The sequence below is a fragment of the Canis aureus genome, chromosome 33 (assembly GCF_053574225.1).
Source record: "Canis aureus isolate CA01 chromosome 33, VMU_Caureus_v.1.0, whole genome shotgun sequence".
Classification (NCBI taxonomy): Eukaryota; Metazoa; Chordata; class Mammalia; order Carnivora; family Canidae; genus Canis; species Canis aureus.
In genome coordinates, this window is record NC_135643.1 from 37,873,611 (window position 1) to 37,890,683 (window position 17,073).

At 35.4% G+C, this 17,073-nt stretch overlaps 1 protein-coding gene across 1 annotated transcript in view; it reads right to left on the bottom strand.

The window, feature by feature from the left end:
• The window catches only part of PRSS12 (serine protease 12), a 75,588-nt gene that overhangs the window by 22,943 nt on the left and 35,572 nt on the right, over positions 1-17,073 (bottom strand). The window contains exons 7-8 of the mRNA XM_077882399.1: positions 14,069-14,262; positions 8,756-8,897 (exon numbers count right to left, since the gene is read on the bottom strand). Of these exons, the coding sequence (XP_077738525.1) occupies positions 8,756-8,897; positions 14,069-14,262 (336 nt within the window). The remainder of the gene's footprint in view (positions 1-8,755; positions 8,898-14,068; positions 14,263-17,073) is intronic.

A 17,073-nucleotide genomic window follows, 5' to 3' on the forward strand; every position in this document is an offset into this window, starting at 1 on the left:
GGGCCACCACTATACCGCGGGGCTCCCCCAGAAGTAGAATTTTTGTTCAACAGGTATAACCATTTTTTTTAAGGTTCTGAATATATATTGCTGAATACAGGGCAAGTCTTTGGAAAGCAAGTTATTCATTTGAAATACATGTAATTAAAATGCAATTATTTAACGAAAATAGTTTTTTCTGTTTTATTTTTTGTATCATACATCTGATCTGTCTGGAATTTATTTCTGTTTAGTGTTAATAAGGGATCTAGCTTGATTTCTGTCCCTAATGTCATTGTCCTAATAACTTTTCCTACTGATTACGAGTACATAAGGCATTTCTTGGTCTTTATAGTTCAGTAACCCCAACCTTGGCAACACATTAAAATTACCTTTAGAAGCTTTTAAAATATAGCAAAACCTGAACCCATTTGATGTCAATTAAAGTAGAATTCTCAAGAATGGGGCTGGGCATGGGTAATATTATTTTAACTTTCAGTGTTATTTTAATCGTATAACCAAGGATGCTAACCACTTCTCTAGTGAGTATCATTGACTGCTCACCTGTTCTTGTGTACCATATGGATTTTCAGGTGAACTTCGAAATCAAGTCTCACTCTCCACCACCGCCATCCCCAAATACACCAAGAAGAATGAAAGATTTTTATGAAGACATCATTTAATAGATAAATTTCTATTTTGTCTATTTATCATGCTTTTTTCTCTGTTCTTTGTGTAAACTTCTGTTTCATGATTTGCAAGCAACCCAATTTTCTATTTTCATTCTTTTTCTAGTGGTTGGACATTCAGCATTCTTAATGTTTTACTATAATTTGTCTTTAAATTTTTAGCAAACATGCTGGCATATTTTCCTACCAATTTCAAAAATTATTATCTGTAAGCTTCCCTTGCTGTCACTTATTAGCTCTTCTACCTTTGGTAAAGATTTGCCCTTTTTCACATAGGTCTCTATTCTTGTAATTATTCCTAGTCATTTCTTTGTTTGTTTGTTTTTGTACCATCTAAGTAAGATTTTTTCTTTTTATTTTCCACGTAGCTTATAGGAGCTATTGCCTTTTTAAAATATTTATATTTCACATGATCACATTAATAAACACTAGTTCTAGTGTCTTTCCCCTTGGTTCTCTTGGGTTATTTAGGTGAAATATCATATTATTCTTGTAACAATTCTGACTTCCTTTTCAATACTGATACCTCAATGCTTAATGGTCGCAAGAACTTCAGACACAACTGAGTCACTGCAGTAAAAGCAGGCACCCTTGTTTTGTTCCTGATTGATGACTGTGAAATAAAGTTAAGGTAGGGGGTGCCTGGGTGGCTCGGTCAGTTAAGCGTCTGCCTTCAGCTCAGGTCCCTGGGTCCTGGGATCAAATCCTGTGTCAGGCTCCCTGCTCACCGGGGAGCCTGCTTCTCCCTCTGCCTTTCCCCACTGTTCATGTTATCTTTCTCTCTCAAGTAAGTAAATAAAATATTTTTTAAAAAATAAAGTTAAGGTAGCTTTATTTTATTCTAAGATTCCTAGTAGATATAAGGAAGGAATGATGATTTTTAAAATATAACTTTTCACCATTACTGACTGATCTATTTGTTTTCATTTATAGATGACACACTGGAATACATTAATTGAATGCCTCACTTTGAACCATTCTTATATTCTTGCTATAGACTCTCATTTGTTTAAATTTGTTTAAATACACCACTGGATTAAATTTGCTAATATTTTGTTTAAATTTTTGTACATAGATTAATGAGATAGAGTATAGTTTTCTGTGTGTGTGTGTGCATGTGTGTGTGTGTGTACTTAGACTGGCTAGTCTTGAAATCAATTTATTTTAGCCTCATTAAATGAATGAAAAGATTTTCATTTTTTTCTCGCTCTGCAACAACTTACGTAACTTGGGAGTAACATGAATTGAAGACTGGTCAAAACTCTTGAACAAAGAAATCAGTCATCTCTTCTGTGATCATTAATGGGTTTTCTATCTACTTAGGTTTTCTATCAATTTTCATAATTATTTTTTTGTTGAAAATGTGGTTTCCCACATAATTGTCCATTTCATCTAGATTTCCAAATTTATTAGCTAAAAGTAGTTCACAGTACTCTTTTATAATTATGTATCTGTGTTCATATTCCTTTCCTTTCCTCCGATGTTTACTTGTATTCTCTCTCCTTTTTCTGAGTCAGAATTGTCACAGATCACTTATTTTAGTAATCATTTTTAAGATGATAATGTGGGTGTGTAACGTAAAGCAATTTGAAATTCAAAAAGGCATATTTCAAAGAAAAAAATATTGTGCTCTGAAGTTAAAATCCCAGGTGATTCCCATCAGTTTGGGAAGTGAGGATGAGTGGAAGTAGAAAGTAAGTAATAGATTATGCTAAATGTCTTGATATTTTTCAGCAAGGAAAACTTACAGATAATAATTTTTGAAATTGGTAAGAGAATATACCAGCATGTTTGCTAAAAATTTAAAGACAACTTCTAGTAAAACAGTAAGAATGCTGAATGTCCAACCACTAGAAAAAGAATGAAAATAGAAAATTCAGTTGCTTACAAATCAAAAAACAAAAGGTTACAACAAAGAACAGAAAAAATAGCATGATAAATACTATAGAAGTAGATGACAGGTAGATGTAAACATATAGAAAGCAAAATTAGGCTCATTAAATAAAACAAAGGATGATTTCTTAGAAATTTATCAATTTACGGACTAAAAGAATGCACCATTTTTGATACATCAGCAAATAGAGAACATATAGCTAATAAAAGTACATGATTAAATAAAGACACTCTCAACAATATAGTGGAATCTAAAAAATTTTCTGTGACTATTTTTTTTTAACAATTAAGGACGGTGTCATCTTAAGAAAAAAGGGAAGAGACTTCCCACTGAGCCATAGGCATGCAGTAATTCACAGCAATTCAAAGAGATAGTAGATTCCAAAACATTAGTCTTTAAACTGGGTGTTAAGTGCTCCTGGGAGGAGAAGATGACTTTCCAAGGGATATATGGGGTTTAAGGGAATCAATATTCAGATCCTCAAATTACATGTGTATTCTCGCCTGAAGCTGGTCTTGCTGAAATCAAAATCAACTTCTCTTTCAAAATTTTCCTTCTACTACACAAAAGAAAGACATATTTTTCACTCATCCAAAATCCTACCACAATGCATTGCTCCAAGATTTAAAAGCCTCTCAAGTGGACAATAGAACAACTCAAAATACATGAGAGCAGTGAAGCCTCTTCTAAACAAGCACCATAAATCAATCCATCAAAGTTAAAAACGGGAGCTTTAATCAGCTTTTACTTACTATGTTTAGTAATTATTTATCACAGTTTTGTTTTTGTTGTCTTTAATCAGCTGTATACTAGAAATCATAAAAGCCAAGAGGAACCTTTCAGAAGGATTTAATTTCTCTTTCACTCTCTCCATGCACACGCACACACACACACACTTGCATAAGTATATATATACAAATATACTCAAATGCACACATTTTTAAAGCAAAATAACATTAGGATTCTGTGAAGAAGGAAAATTCTATATTTTATTTTTTTTTATTTTTTATTTATTTATGATAGTCACACACAGAGAGAGAGGCAGAGACATAGGCAGAGGGAGAAGCAGGCTCCATGCACCGGGAGCCCAACGTGGGACTCGTTCCTGGGTCTCCAGGATCACGCCCTGGGCCAAAGGCAGGCGCTAAACCGCTGCGCCACCCAGGGATCCCAAGAAGGAAAATTTTAAACACAACTTCAAGGAAAAAAAAGGAACTATGTAAAATTTCTGAAGGTCAAAGAAGAGCATATTCATGTATTTTTTAAATAGATGACAGAAAGCATCAAGTCACTATGATACTGATACTCTACTGCATTATAATTAAGAGTGATAAACTGTTCTATTTTTAAATGTCATAGGGGATCCCTGGGTGGCTCAGCGGTTTAGCGCCTGCCTTTGGCCCACGGCACGATCCCGGATCGAGTCCCATGTCAGGCTCCCAGCATGGAGCCTGCTTCTCCCTCTGCTTTTGTCTCTGCCTCTCTGTCTCTCTCTCTGTCTATCATGAATAAATAAATAAATCTTAAAAAAAAAAAAAAGACGAATAGGCCAGAAATAAAGTCCTTTGCAGCTATTTAAATATTAGATTAAAAGTAGAGATACTTAATTTTAGGTCTCTACTAACTCAGTAGGGACACGCTCTTGTAAATTCTTTTAAGAGATGCTACAGTAAATATGTGGTTCAAGAACAATGTCATCTTGAAAACATATGCTAATGAATTCACACAAAGTTCCAATAGAATGGAATCTCCATCACAGTTATTTAGTCTATCTTAATGAGTATAACTAATAGCAACACATTGTCTCTCAACTCTCTAAAAATAATATGCGTCTATGCTAGACTATGTCAGACACTATGTAACATGTCACACATAATTAAATAATGTCTTTTACTTTCTGTTCTCTCCAAGCATATCTATATTAGTTACCATTAATGTTTCCTGGTTTTTATTACTTCATTTTTGTTTCTCCCATTCTGGAAATGCTTTCTAATGCTATTTTGATTCTCAGTATTTCCACAGATGAAGCCTCACATATATGATAGTTGGCTAAGAGACAGATCTCTGTAACTCCTATTAGTAAAACCCAAGCCTTTTGACAGCTTAAAAGTTTGCTGGATTGATTTCAACAAACAAATGCCTTATTAAAGATTTTTAAGAATTCAGAAGAGGCCTGGGAGAAAAAAATCTACCCTAGTCACATACTTGTTTACAATTATATATATATATATAATGACATATATATATATGTGTGTGTTCTTACAATAAATCCATTTCCCCTCAATTGGGATATTATAAAAACATTCAAGTATGTTTAGATTGATCAAATATCCAAATGATTCTCATGTAAATATTATTAGATGGTAAATTGTTCACTAGAAGATGATTTTCCAATTTGTTACAAAAACATTAAATTAAAAAAAAACATTAAATTACTGATTTACTTATTAAGAGACTTGAGACTTTATTTTTAAAAAGCAAGTACAAAGTAAGATCTTCTGATGCTTTTCTTGATAATTCTTACAGAAATATTATTGAAAATTGCTCCAAATTTTGTTTGTATTAATCTATATTATTTCTTACCTAAATTCTATAATCTATATTAATCTATATTATTTTCTTACCTAAATTCTCCATTTCAGTTAAATGTAAAATGGACTAGCTAATGATAAGTAAAAAGCAATGAAAAGTGTAGAAAAAAACCTAAGTGAAAATGCATTGATGCATATGCTTATGAACTTTTTCTCTCTTTAAACTTGTCTTACGGACACCTGGGTGGCTCAGCGGTTAAGTGCCTGCCTTCAGTTCAGGGCATGGTCCTGGAGTCCTGGGATCGAGTCCCACATTAGGCTCCCTGCATGGAGCCTGCTTCTCCCTCCGCTTATGTCTCTGTCTCTCTCTCTCTGCGTCTCTCATGAATAAATAAATAAAATCTTTGAAAAAATAAAAATAAACTTGACTTAGACACACAATTCGAGGATCAAATTTCACCCTTCCTTTCATATTTCCAAAGATAATACTAGATTTCCTGTTATTCTAATAAAAATATGAAAGTATGGCAAAGTAACCAGTCTCAAACAGCAATATACTTTAATGGCTGATTTTGGATAAATTCACTGTGAGTGAAATATAAGAAAAATAATGTTTTTTTTCTTTTCAAAAAATGGAGTGTTTAAAATGTAGTGAACAAAGGAAGCAAATCATTCACGAAATTCACCTAGGCATCTAATGTGGACTCTTCCTATCTTCCTTCTACTCCCTCATATTTTGAAAGCTGAAATCTATTTCATATACCAATTTATTTTATTTTATTTATTTATTCATGAGAGATGCAGAGAGAGAGAAGCAGGCTGCATGCAAAGAGCTCGACGTGGGACTCGATCCTGGGACTCCAGGATCATGCCCTGAGCCGAAGGCAGACGCTCAACTGCTGATCCACCCAGGTGTCCCCATATACCAATTTGAATACTGAATATCTGTATCACCAATAATGGACCTATTTACCATAAGACAATTGGAAGTGCAACTAGGTCCAAAACTGAGCAGTAAATTGAAGCAATATCTGCGTAACCCAAAACAAACTTTGAATTAAAAAATTACAAAAAGCATTTGAATTTTTATTAAATTAGAAATACTTTTTTAAAGATTTTACTTGAGAGAGAGAGAGAGAGCATGCACGTGGGGAGCCAAGAAGGAGGGCAGAAGGGGAGGGAGAAAGACGAGCAGACTAAACTAGAGCATGGAGCCCAAGGAGGTCCCAATCTTACAATCCTGAAATCATGACCCAAGCCAAAATCAAGAGTGGGACACTTAACCGACTGAGCCACTCAGACACTCCAAATTAGAAATACTTTTTTTTTAAGATTTTATTTATTTATTCATGAGAGACACAGAGAGAGAGAGAGGCAGAGACACAGGCAGAGGGAGAAGCAGGGTCCATGCAGGGAGCCCGACATGGGACTCTATCCCGGGGCCTCCAGGATCAGGCCCTGGGCTGAAGGCGGCACTAAACCACTGCACCACGGGGGCTGCCCCAAATTAGAAATACTTTTATTTTTATTTTTATTTCTTTTTTTTAAATTCCTTTTTAAAGATTTTATTTATTCATGAGATACGCAGAGACAGAGAGAGAGGCAGAGACACAGGCAGAGGGAGAAGCAGGCTCCATGCAGGGAGCCTGATGTGGGACTCGATCCCGGGTCTCCAGGATCACGCCTTGGGCTGAAGGTAGCACCAAACCACTGAGCCACCCCGGCTGCCCAGAAATATATATACATATATATTTTTTTTAATATTTTATTCTTAAGTTATCTCTACATCCAATGTGAGGCTTGAATTCATGACCCCAAGATCAAGAGTCACATGCTCTACAGCTGAGCCAGCCAAGCTAGGTTACTTTAAAAATAAAAATGTATTCTGCATAGGAATAACCAGCTAAATTTATCAATATTTAAGATACACATAGATGTATAAATAAAAATGTATTTTAAAATCCAAACCAGGGGATCCCTGGGTGGCTCAGAGGTTTGGCACCTGCCTTCGGCCCAGGGCATGATCCTGGAGTCCCAGGATCGAGTTCCACATCGGGCTCCCTACATAGGGCCTGCTTCTCCCTCTGCCTGTGTCTCTGCCTCTCTATCTGTGTCTCTCCTGAATAAATAAATAAAATCTTTTAAAAAAATCCAAACCAATATTAGTAATCTATCGGCTCATCAATTTATGCATATTTGTTTAAATTTCACAACCTCTGAACTGTAACACGTTCCATATATTTGCAGCTGCCAAATCAATTATCACAGTGCTTTCATAGTCATTTACAGACATGCTCAAAGCCTCAAAAAATGTGTACTGCCCAGTTCAGATCTCACAAGAAGATAATCTGCTTATTTATTTCAGCTCTCAACTGAAACAAGTGTTCTTTTCCCAGTCTATTTGGTGCCATGTTTTTCACACTGTAACTCATGCGTCAGTGGAGACTATCTAACACCTGTATTTTCTCCAGAAGGTGCATCACAACCTTCTTGCACTCGGGAATGCTGAACAGCACTTCAGCACTGTGCGTAGGTGGCATTTCAAACAGTGAAGTCAAGAACAAAAAAGCAGGGGAAAAAAGGTACTAACAGACCACAAAATGTTCAACTGCTTGCATGTTTGAGAGGTAAAACAAGAAGGCAGAGCATCTCCTTATTCAACCTTAACTCTCAAAGCAATGGCTCCAATATTTGCTAATACAGTGTTCATTGTGACTTTAGAGCGTGTAACTACTATGAATAAGGAGAACCAATCACAATTTCAATTAAGTCCAGAATCTCTCAAGAGGCTACAGGGTTGAGGGACCACTGGGTCGCTCAGTGGTTAAGCATCTGCCCTTGGTTCGGGGCATGATCCTGGAGTCCCAGGATCGAGTCCCACATTAGGCTCCCTGCATGGAGCCTCCTTCTCCCTCTGCCTATGTCTCTGCCTCTCTCTTTGTGTCTCCCATGAATAAATAAATAAAATATTTTTTTAAAAAGGCTACAGGGTTGAAACCCCTAAATCATAGAGAAAAGGTTACGAACTTTGCCTGACATAAGCAGTATTATGAATAGTCAAGAATTATTAGACTAGGGGCACCTTGGTGGCTCAGTTGGTTAAGCATCTGACTTTAGCTCAGGTTACAATGTCAGAGTCCTAGGATCCAGGCCCACCATCTGTCTCCACGGACTCAGCGCAGAACCTGTTTGCCCCTTTTCTCTTTCTCCTCCCCTTACTCATGCTCGCTCTCTCTCTCTAATAAATAAATAAAATCTTTAAAAAATTATTAGATGATTTGTTTTAGATAAAAATCTCCTTTTTTTTTTTTTTTTTTTTTTTTTTTTTTTTTTTTTTTTTTTTGAGTAAGCTGTAGGCCCAACATGGGAGCTTAAACTGGGGACCCTGAGATCAGGAATTGCATGCTTGTTCTACCAACTGAGCCAGCCACGTGTCCCCAAAGCTGTATTTCTTATGTAACAAAGTATATTGCTTCTGGGAAAACAAAAATTTAAGTATACTCTCCTTAGTGTTTCTTAAAAATTCAGAATCAAGTCAGTATGCTGCCAGTATTTCCAACTGATAGATAGAAATAAATTTAGGTAAGAAATAACTCAGAACAAACCTAAAAAGTCAGAAATGTTCATCAAGTAATCATTTCAAATACTTAGGTTTTTCTTACTTGTACCCAAGCTGGCGACAGATCACAGCTGCATCCTTATCAGTCCACCCATCATCACAAATTGTTCCCCACTGGCCATTGATGAAAACCTCCACTCGTCCTTCTTTCTTATTTTCTCCATCCACCAGTCTGATAGGAAAACCTAAATCATAATTTGAAAGTATTAGAAAAGACAAAACAACAAAGTGATGTTAAAGTATGAGAGACTTTATACAATACAGTTCATTTTTCACATCAACTATAAAATCAGCTGGGTAATACGAGACAGTGAGTGGGAGAGAAGAGGTATTAATAAAAAACTGTATCCACTTTTGCAATATGTTTTGAAGCCTTGGGGTCAGAGTACTCAACTTGCTCAACTATAAATTCCCAGCACGTGGAATAGTGCCTCACATACAAAGGACATGCAGTAGCTGTTTGCTGAATGAATGAATGAATGAATGAATGAATGAATGATTAGCTTGGCAAAATTATGAATAGTCTTATATTCTGACCACTAACTTCTAAACATTAAGAGATTTCCTTAGAGTTGTTTTTGTTTCATGTCTATTCATTTATTCTTGAACCTAGTTAGAAATTTATACTCTAAAGCTGAGATCTTTTAGGAAAGCATAAATATACACATCCTTGGCATGCATGGCTATCTTGAATGTGTAGAGGGGGGAAAAAAAGGAAAGCAGCTAACAAGGACAATTTCCATTTCAGCCTTCCTATTTACTAATGTTTCCAAAAGAAGGGCTTAAGGCATAAGAATTACTAAGATTTCAAAGTTGAATGGAGATGTTATGTACAGTACGGTGAGTATAGTTAATACTATACTTCATAATTGAAAGTTGCTGAGAGTAGACCTTGAAAGTTCTCAACACATGAAAAAAAGTTTCTTGTAACTATGTAAGGTGATGGATGTTAATTAGATTTATTGTGGTGATCATTTCACAGTGTATACAAATATTGAATCATGTTGTACACTTGAAACTGATATAATGTTATATGTCCATTATACCTCAATTTACCTTAGTTTTTAGTTTTTTTAAAAAAGATTTTTATTTATTTATGAGAGACACAGAGAGAGAAGCGGAGACACACGCAGAGGGAGAAGCAGGCTCCCTGTGAGGAGCCCAAAGCAGGACTCGATCCCAGGACCCCGGGATCAAGTCCTGAACCAAAGGTAGATGCTCAATCACTCAGCCACCCAGATGCCTCTACCTCAATTTTTTTTTTTAATGCTGAAGCTAAAAAGGAGTACAAATTAAATTTTTAAAAAGTCATTCTATTTTTTTAAAAAGTTGAGAAACTGATCTCTAGCAAACTGAGGTTTATCTCAGTTATGTAACTGAAGTCATTTGTAGAATTTCACATAACTCTATGGACACCAATAAATACAGGGCTATTTAACTGAAAGCCCTCACTGCACCCTGCATACTGCCATGGGTTGAATTGTGAGGTGAGGTCATAGTGTGGACCCTAGTCCACTATGACTGATGTCCATATACAAAGGGAAGATTTGGACACCAAGATACCCAGAGGGAAAAGACACAGGGAGGAGATGATTATCTATAAGACAAGGAGAGAGGTCTGGAACACAGCCTTCCCTTTTAGCCCTGTGAAGGAACCAATCCTGATGGCTCCTTGATTTTAGACTCCAGAAATGTGTGACAACATATATGTATCGTTTAAGCCATCCACTCTATAGTACTTTGTTACAGCAGCCCAAGCAAACTACTACACTTTAGATTACCTAGTTACTAGAAGGGTCTCTAGCTTCAGGACCCCTAAGAGGTGAACTCAGGAAGTTAAGTAAGCAGCTAAAGAATAAAGTAGCATTTCTGTTTAAACTAACATGAGGGATCCCTGGGTGGCACAGTGGTTTGGCGCCTGCCTTTGGCCCAGGGCGCGATCCTGGAGACCCGGGATCAAATCCCACGTCGGGCTCCTGGTGCATGGAGCCTGCTTCTCTCTCTGCCTCTCTCTCTCTGTGTGACTATCATAAATAAATAAAAATTTAAAAAAAAAAAATAAATAAACTAACATGAAATCACTAGATTGGCATTTGTTTACTGTTGGCAAGATGGACATGTCCTATTTGAATCTTCTGATTCATTTTTACTTCTACATCCTTGTTCCCCCGACCCCTTTGTTGGCTCTTTAGTTTTTGGCCCTGTCATATGCACTTTGTGGGACAGGCATCATAGTAAAATCCATAGAGCAAATTCAAAATCAACAAATATTTATGGAGTGCCTACTTTATGCACTGCTTACATTAGTTAAAAAGAACTCGGGGTTTTAGCCATGGCACAAAACACAGTATATTTGAAACTTTACATTTCTTATCAATGTATCTGAAAGTTTGGAGATTTTTATTTTTGTTTTTGTTTTGTGTGTGTGTGTGTGTGTGTGTGTGTGTGTAAAACGAATAAGGTAGAAAGGTGATCCTCAAATAAAAATAAATCCAAAAAGGTGAAATTCTATTCTTAAAGTTCTCAATTTTTACATTTTTGGATATTTGGTCCAAAATTAAGAAAACATATGCACATGGAATTGAATCTCCACTTTCCATTCTGGGCATTTTATGGGCAGTTTTTCATACCATAAAAATAAAAATGATAAAGTGTTTTTAGGGGATTCCTGGGTGGCTCAGTGGTTTAGTGCCTGCCTTCAGCCCAGGGTGTGATCCTGGAGACAAGGGATCGAGTCCCACATCGGGCTCCCTGCATGGAGCCTGCTTCTCCCTCTGCCTCTGTCTCTGCCTCTCTCTCTATCTGTGTCTTTCATGAATAAATAAAATCTTTAAAAATAAAACAAAGTCTCAGTTGCATGCTTTGCATAAATAATGCATGCAGTATTTCTGAACCTAATTTTAGCCGTTCATTTGACAAAATCATTGAATTTTCAATGCTTGAAGGGAAAACTGGATGACAAAAGCCATTCTATCAACAACACCTACTGTTTAAGTTCTTTTTGTTACAGAAAAAAAAGTTCTTTTTGTTACAGTAGTAATAATATACATGTTTTATATCCAAAACCTTAAATATAAAATGCTTGGGAAAATAAATAGTGCTATTGGGTATACAGTATCTTTAAAATTTTAATTATATATCTCAAACCTCGACCTCCAGTAGAGTTTTATTTTAATTTTCTTGTAACATTGATTTAATACATTATTTTTAGAAAATAATATTTTTACTAGAAGACACAATTTAGCTTAAGTTAAAAGTCAAAATTTTATACTGTGAAGTTAGGTAAGAGACCATCTGACTGTGAACAAAATATCTCTAGGATTTAATACTCTGAAATTTAGAATTGGTACCATAATGGGGCGCCTGGATGGCTCAGTTGGAAGAGAATCCGACTCTTGATCTCGGGGTTGTGAGTCTGAGCCCCACATTGGCTGTAGGGATCACTTAAATAAGTAAAACTTAAAAAAAAAATTGGTGCAATATTAAAATGAGAAATCCACATACTTGCCATCCCATAAATATCCCCCAATTCACATAGGTGTTAACTGCATTCTTACTAGAATTGCTCTTATTGAATGAGAATATTGCTTTTGAGCATTCCATCTCCCACTCACTCAAATATAAAAAGTGTCTATTGAACAATTGTTAATTTTGAGGACTTTGATTCACATGTAAGTTCAGGTCCACAAGTTACCCTTCAAATACTTGAAAACAGTAATAATCCAACAGCTCATTATTACAGTGTCAAACAAGCAAAAAAAAAATCTCAATTGTTTTTAAAATGCTATTTTTTTATATCACAAATCTGTCACCCCATTGATCGCCAGGGTTGATTCGGCTGATCTGGCTGGCTAGGCGGGTGTCCCCTTCCTCCCTCACCGCTCCATATGCGTCCCTCCCGAAGCTGCGCGCTCGGTCGAAGAGGACGACCATCCCCGATAGAGGAGGACCGTTCTTCGGTCAAGGGTATACGAGTAGCTGCGCTCCCCTGCTAGAACCTCCAAACAAGCTCTCAAGGTCCACAATTCCATGATTTCATTCTCTAAGTTTCTGTTTTAAATATGCAGTCCTTTTCTATAAATAGGGAAATAATGATCTTTTTTGGATGAATAAGTGGTAATGTGATTCTATTCCAAAAGTATATCTGCCTCAACATAATGTTCTTCAGACAAATGAATAGTTAATAGACATATTACGGAAATTAGGACCAAAGACATTTATAATAATGATCACATATTTTATTAATAATTATCATTCTCAGCTTTTTAAATTTCTAAATATATCTAGAATCCTAGAATTAAAGATTTTTCAGGGGAACTGGAAAGATTAGTTGCCTGACCATATGCATATAGTTAACCATAGAGGCCTTCAGAGAACTCTGCTGATAATATTTTGTATAGTATTTGGAGTATTTCATCACCCGGAATACTGAGTAGATCATGCCTGAGTAGATCACGCCTGAGTAGATCATGCCTGAGTAGATCATGCCTGAGTAGATCAATGCCTGAGTAGATCACTTCATGATCCAAATACCTGCTATCTCGGGCCAGAGTATCCATTTCTAGCAAACAAGTTCTATCTCCCCCAACCACATACAATCACTTATCACATAAACCTGGGAGGATCAGAAATCTCCCCAAAAAACAAAGGAGCAAGAAAGGAGGACAAATGAAAAGCAAATCTGGAAGTGTAGGGGATGGAGTAAAAGGTTATATTTCTACTTGTTATAACGCTAGATTAGTGCAGTGCATCGCCATGATCTCACAGTTTATAGAGTATAATGAGGAATAAACTACATACTTTGATAAGCTTAAGTATAAAATACAGTTAATACTGTGATTCAATACATTTCGTTGTTTTATAATGTGAAGATTAAAGCTTTGCCGTCTCAAAACAGGAGGATACAAAAGGGGTTGATACAACCCTGAGGTGAAAAGTAGAAATGGTTGTGATTATTTTAACACCTATTCACTAAAAAATATGCTAAAGACATAATTTTAGCTATATAATAGAGCCGTGGTAGTGTCATGGCAAGTGCTTTTAATATCTTCCTCTGTATTTTTCATTCATATTTTATCTGCCATCCTCAAGATGTTAAGATGTTAAGAACAGTCAGATGTTAAGTCTATCAAGGACATGTAGTCGCCCTCTGCTCACAAAGGGATCTTTATCCACAAATATTTCCAGACTGTTAGATGAGCTAGTTATCTTTTTTATCTGACTACAGGTCTAACGAAATTTGGAATTGGGGGACAGTAAAAGACACATATGGGTTATGCTTCATATTCTGGACCAATGGACAGAGGTGCAGTGGCTATTGAATTAGTGATACTCCAAAGCTGTGGCCAATCCTCACCCAGAGGTCTGTGTCCATTGCCACTTGGGTAGCAGGTGATACCAACATCTTCCCGATGGCTGCAGTCATGCCTTCCCCACTGCCTCCGGGAACACTGAACCAAACTGGATTCCTTTCCTGTGCAGCTGACGTCATCCAACCATATGGGCCCTGTGCTTTCTTCAAAGTGGTTTGCAGAGGCTTGTTTGCCATATCTGTAGCAGTAAAATAAACATTGTGCATAGGAACTGCTGTCTCTCATTTCAAGAAACCACAAAAATAAATAACCTAATTAAGCATAATGACTCCAGAGGTTAAGCGTTTGTTCTTTCTCCTATCTGAAGGACACAGTTCTAAGAGCAGTGTTCACTTCACATATTTTGATCATCTTAACAATTTTTTATTGACTGAACAGGTACCTACCTAATGGATAACTAATCCTTTTCCCCCATTCATTCTTGTATTCTAGCTAGAATATAACTCACCAACCAGAGAGAATGAGAGCAAGAGATGGACCCAAATTCCTGACAATGGATTTATAACACCACAAGACATAAAATTAGAACAATTGTCTTGTATCTACAAGAGCCACCAGAGCTCATCTGATTTCATCAGCTTTTCTAGACCTCTTGGGTATCATCCCTTTCAAAATAAAAACTATGTATTAGTTCAGTGATTCCTCAAACTCTACACCCAATCCATGATGTGACTTGGACTTCAGCCCACCAAAATCAGAATAATGGCAATGTTCTTCACTTTTCATAAGGTTACATAAATCTAATTTTTATTATTTTTATAAACCATATTTGTGTTCCAATTGACTATATTTGTAACAATGCTCTACAAAATGTATAATATATACATTGTGGAAATAGGAAAGATCTGCCAAATAAAAAATTGGTAACTAAGTCACAGTCTGTACTTTGATTCATCCTTCCCCCAATTTTGCTTTCTTTGTCCTATATAACCCAAACCTCCAGAAATCACTGGGCTATTAACTATTTAAGGTGTCTTTCAGTTCTAAGAGTCTATGTAATTAAACTCTTACTCATAAAATTTTATGTCACTCGCTTCCTTCACTGAATGTTTTTATTATTTCTATATAAAGAATATGAAGAAATCCTTCTTTCTGGCATGAATTTTCCCAATTACTTCCTATGCACTTATTTATTACATTTATTTAAAAAGATGAACTTTTTAACAAATTAAAACAGTGCAACTTTTAATTATTCTAAGATTTCTACTTTGCTGACTAATCAAATCTTAGTGGAAAAAAAAAATCCTAAATCTCATATTGCTACTTTGAACTTATACCATTTTTCCACAAAATGCATCCATCTGATTACTATCTGTCCATATCAACTGTATAACAGATGACAAGAGGTCATTTTACTTTGGGATTTCATTTGTTCAAAGAAACCAGAGTTCACCTCTTCCTCATTCCAAAATAGTACTCTGTTTTAGAAATTCCCCTGTAAACCAAAAAATAAATGTGGCACATGCCTACTCTACCTCCTAACACAATCATTTAGAACTTTTAACAAATATTAGTGAGAATATTTTTAGAACCAGTAAGCCCTGATATTCTGTATATATAAGAAAAATTGAATATATTTGTGAAACAAAATTAACAAAATATGGAGAAAAATTGTCACTCCATTGTTGTCATTAATAAGGAAAAATATGAATATAGTAACTAATAGTACTGATGAATCTTTCTAAATATGTGAAAACAGAATACCATTCTCAGGCCTAAGAGATTCACTTAAAAATGAAATGACATTTATTGAATAATTCTTATTAAACATTAGTATTTATTTGACTAGTATGTCATACCCCTTGACAAGTAATTATAACTGTACTGCCCATGAAAATTCAAAATATTGGGCAATAACACGTATTTATATCTTCAGGATATCATTGTTTATAACAGGAAAATTTAAACTAGCCTAAATTAGGTGGGCACTTGACGGGATGAGCACTGGGTGTTATTCTGTATGTTGACAAATTGAACACCAATAAAAAATAAATTTATTTTAAAATAATAATAATAAAATAAAATAAAAAATAAACTAGCCTAAATTATGGTATGAACATTCAATAGACATCATGTTGTCATTAAAAATTATGACTGTCATAATATAAAGGTAAGAAACATGGATAGAAAAAGTTCATATTTACTATTAGAGCTGTTACAAAGTTATACCCACAAATTATAATAATGATATAAGATGGAAAAATTATGGGTAGTTTTTAATTTTTTCCCAAACTCTAATATTTTATATTACTTTTACAAATTTAAAAATATGTTTAAACAAGATCATACCTAACTTGGATGAAAGTATATTTTTAAGATCTAACGAATATTTGCAATTAGCTCTATCTCAAGTATGAAATAATTTTGCCAATTTTTTCAAGCTTGAGACAATTAATTCAAGCATGACCCAGAAATATGAAAAACAAGAAAGAATGGGCATTCATGGGCTTCATTCAAATCGCTAAAAGGCATCATTTACAGTTACTTCAACCAACTGAAGTCTTTACCCTGGAATGCAGTCTTGTGTGACATGAAATATACTGCCCAAAGTGTGATACTAGCTTTTACGAGGCAGGTCAAGGGTGAGTTCAAAAGGTCATCTCATGACAAGAAGGCTGTTTTTCTCAAATAAAAGTGACAATTATCATCACATTTGAGAAAGGGAATAATGTAATACCAAAGCATTTGACGTTGGACTTCCCTGCAATTTTAGACACAATGATGTCAGAACTAACAACATCTAATAGCAGTGATGTGTCAGAAGAAAACTGAGCATTCAAAGCATAGTCTTATTTGAATAGACACAAAGTAACCTAAAAATCATCCACAGCTCTAACTAATTACTTAAGAAGAAGGATGGTGATAGGAAAGGTAATGAAATAAATAACAAGACATGGTTATTCATCATCATAGAAAATGTTATTGTTTTTTAACTGGGTTGTAGTTTTGTTTTGTTTTGTTTTTTGTCTTTCTATATATAGAGAGGTGA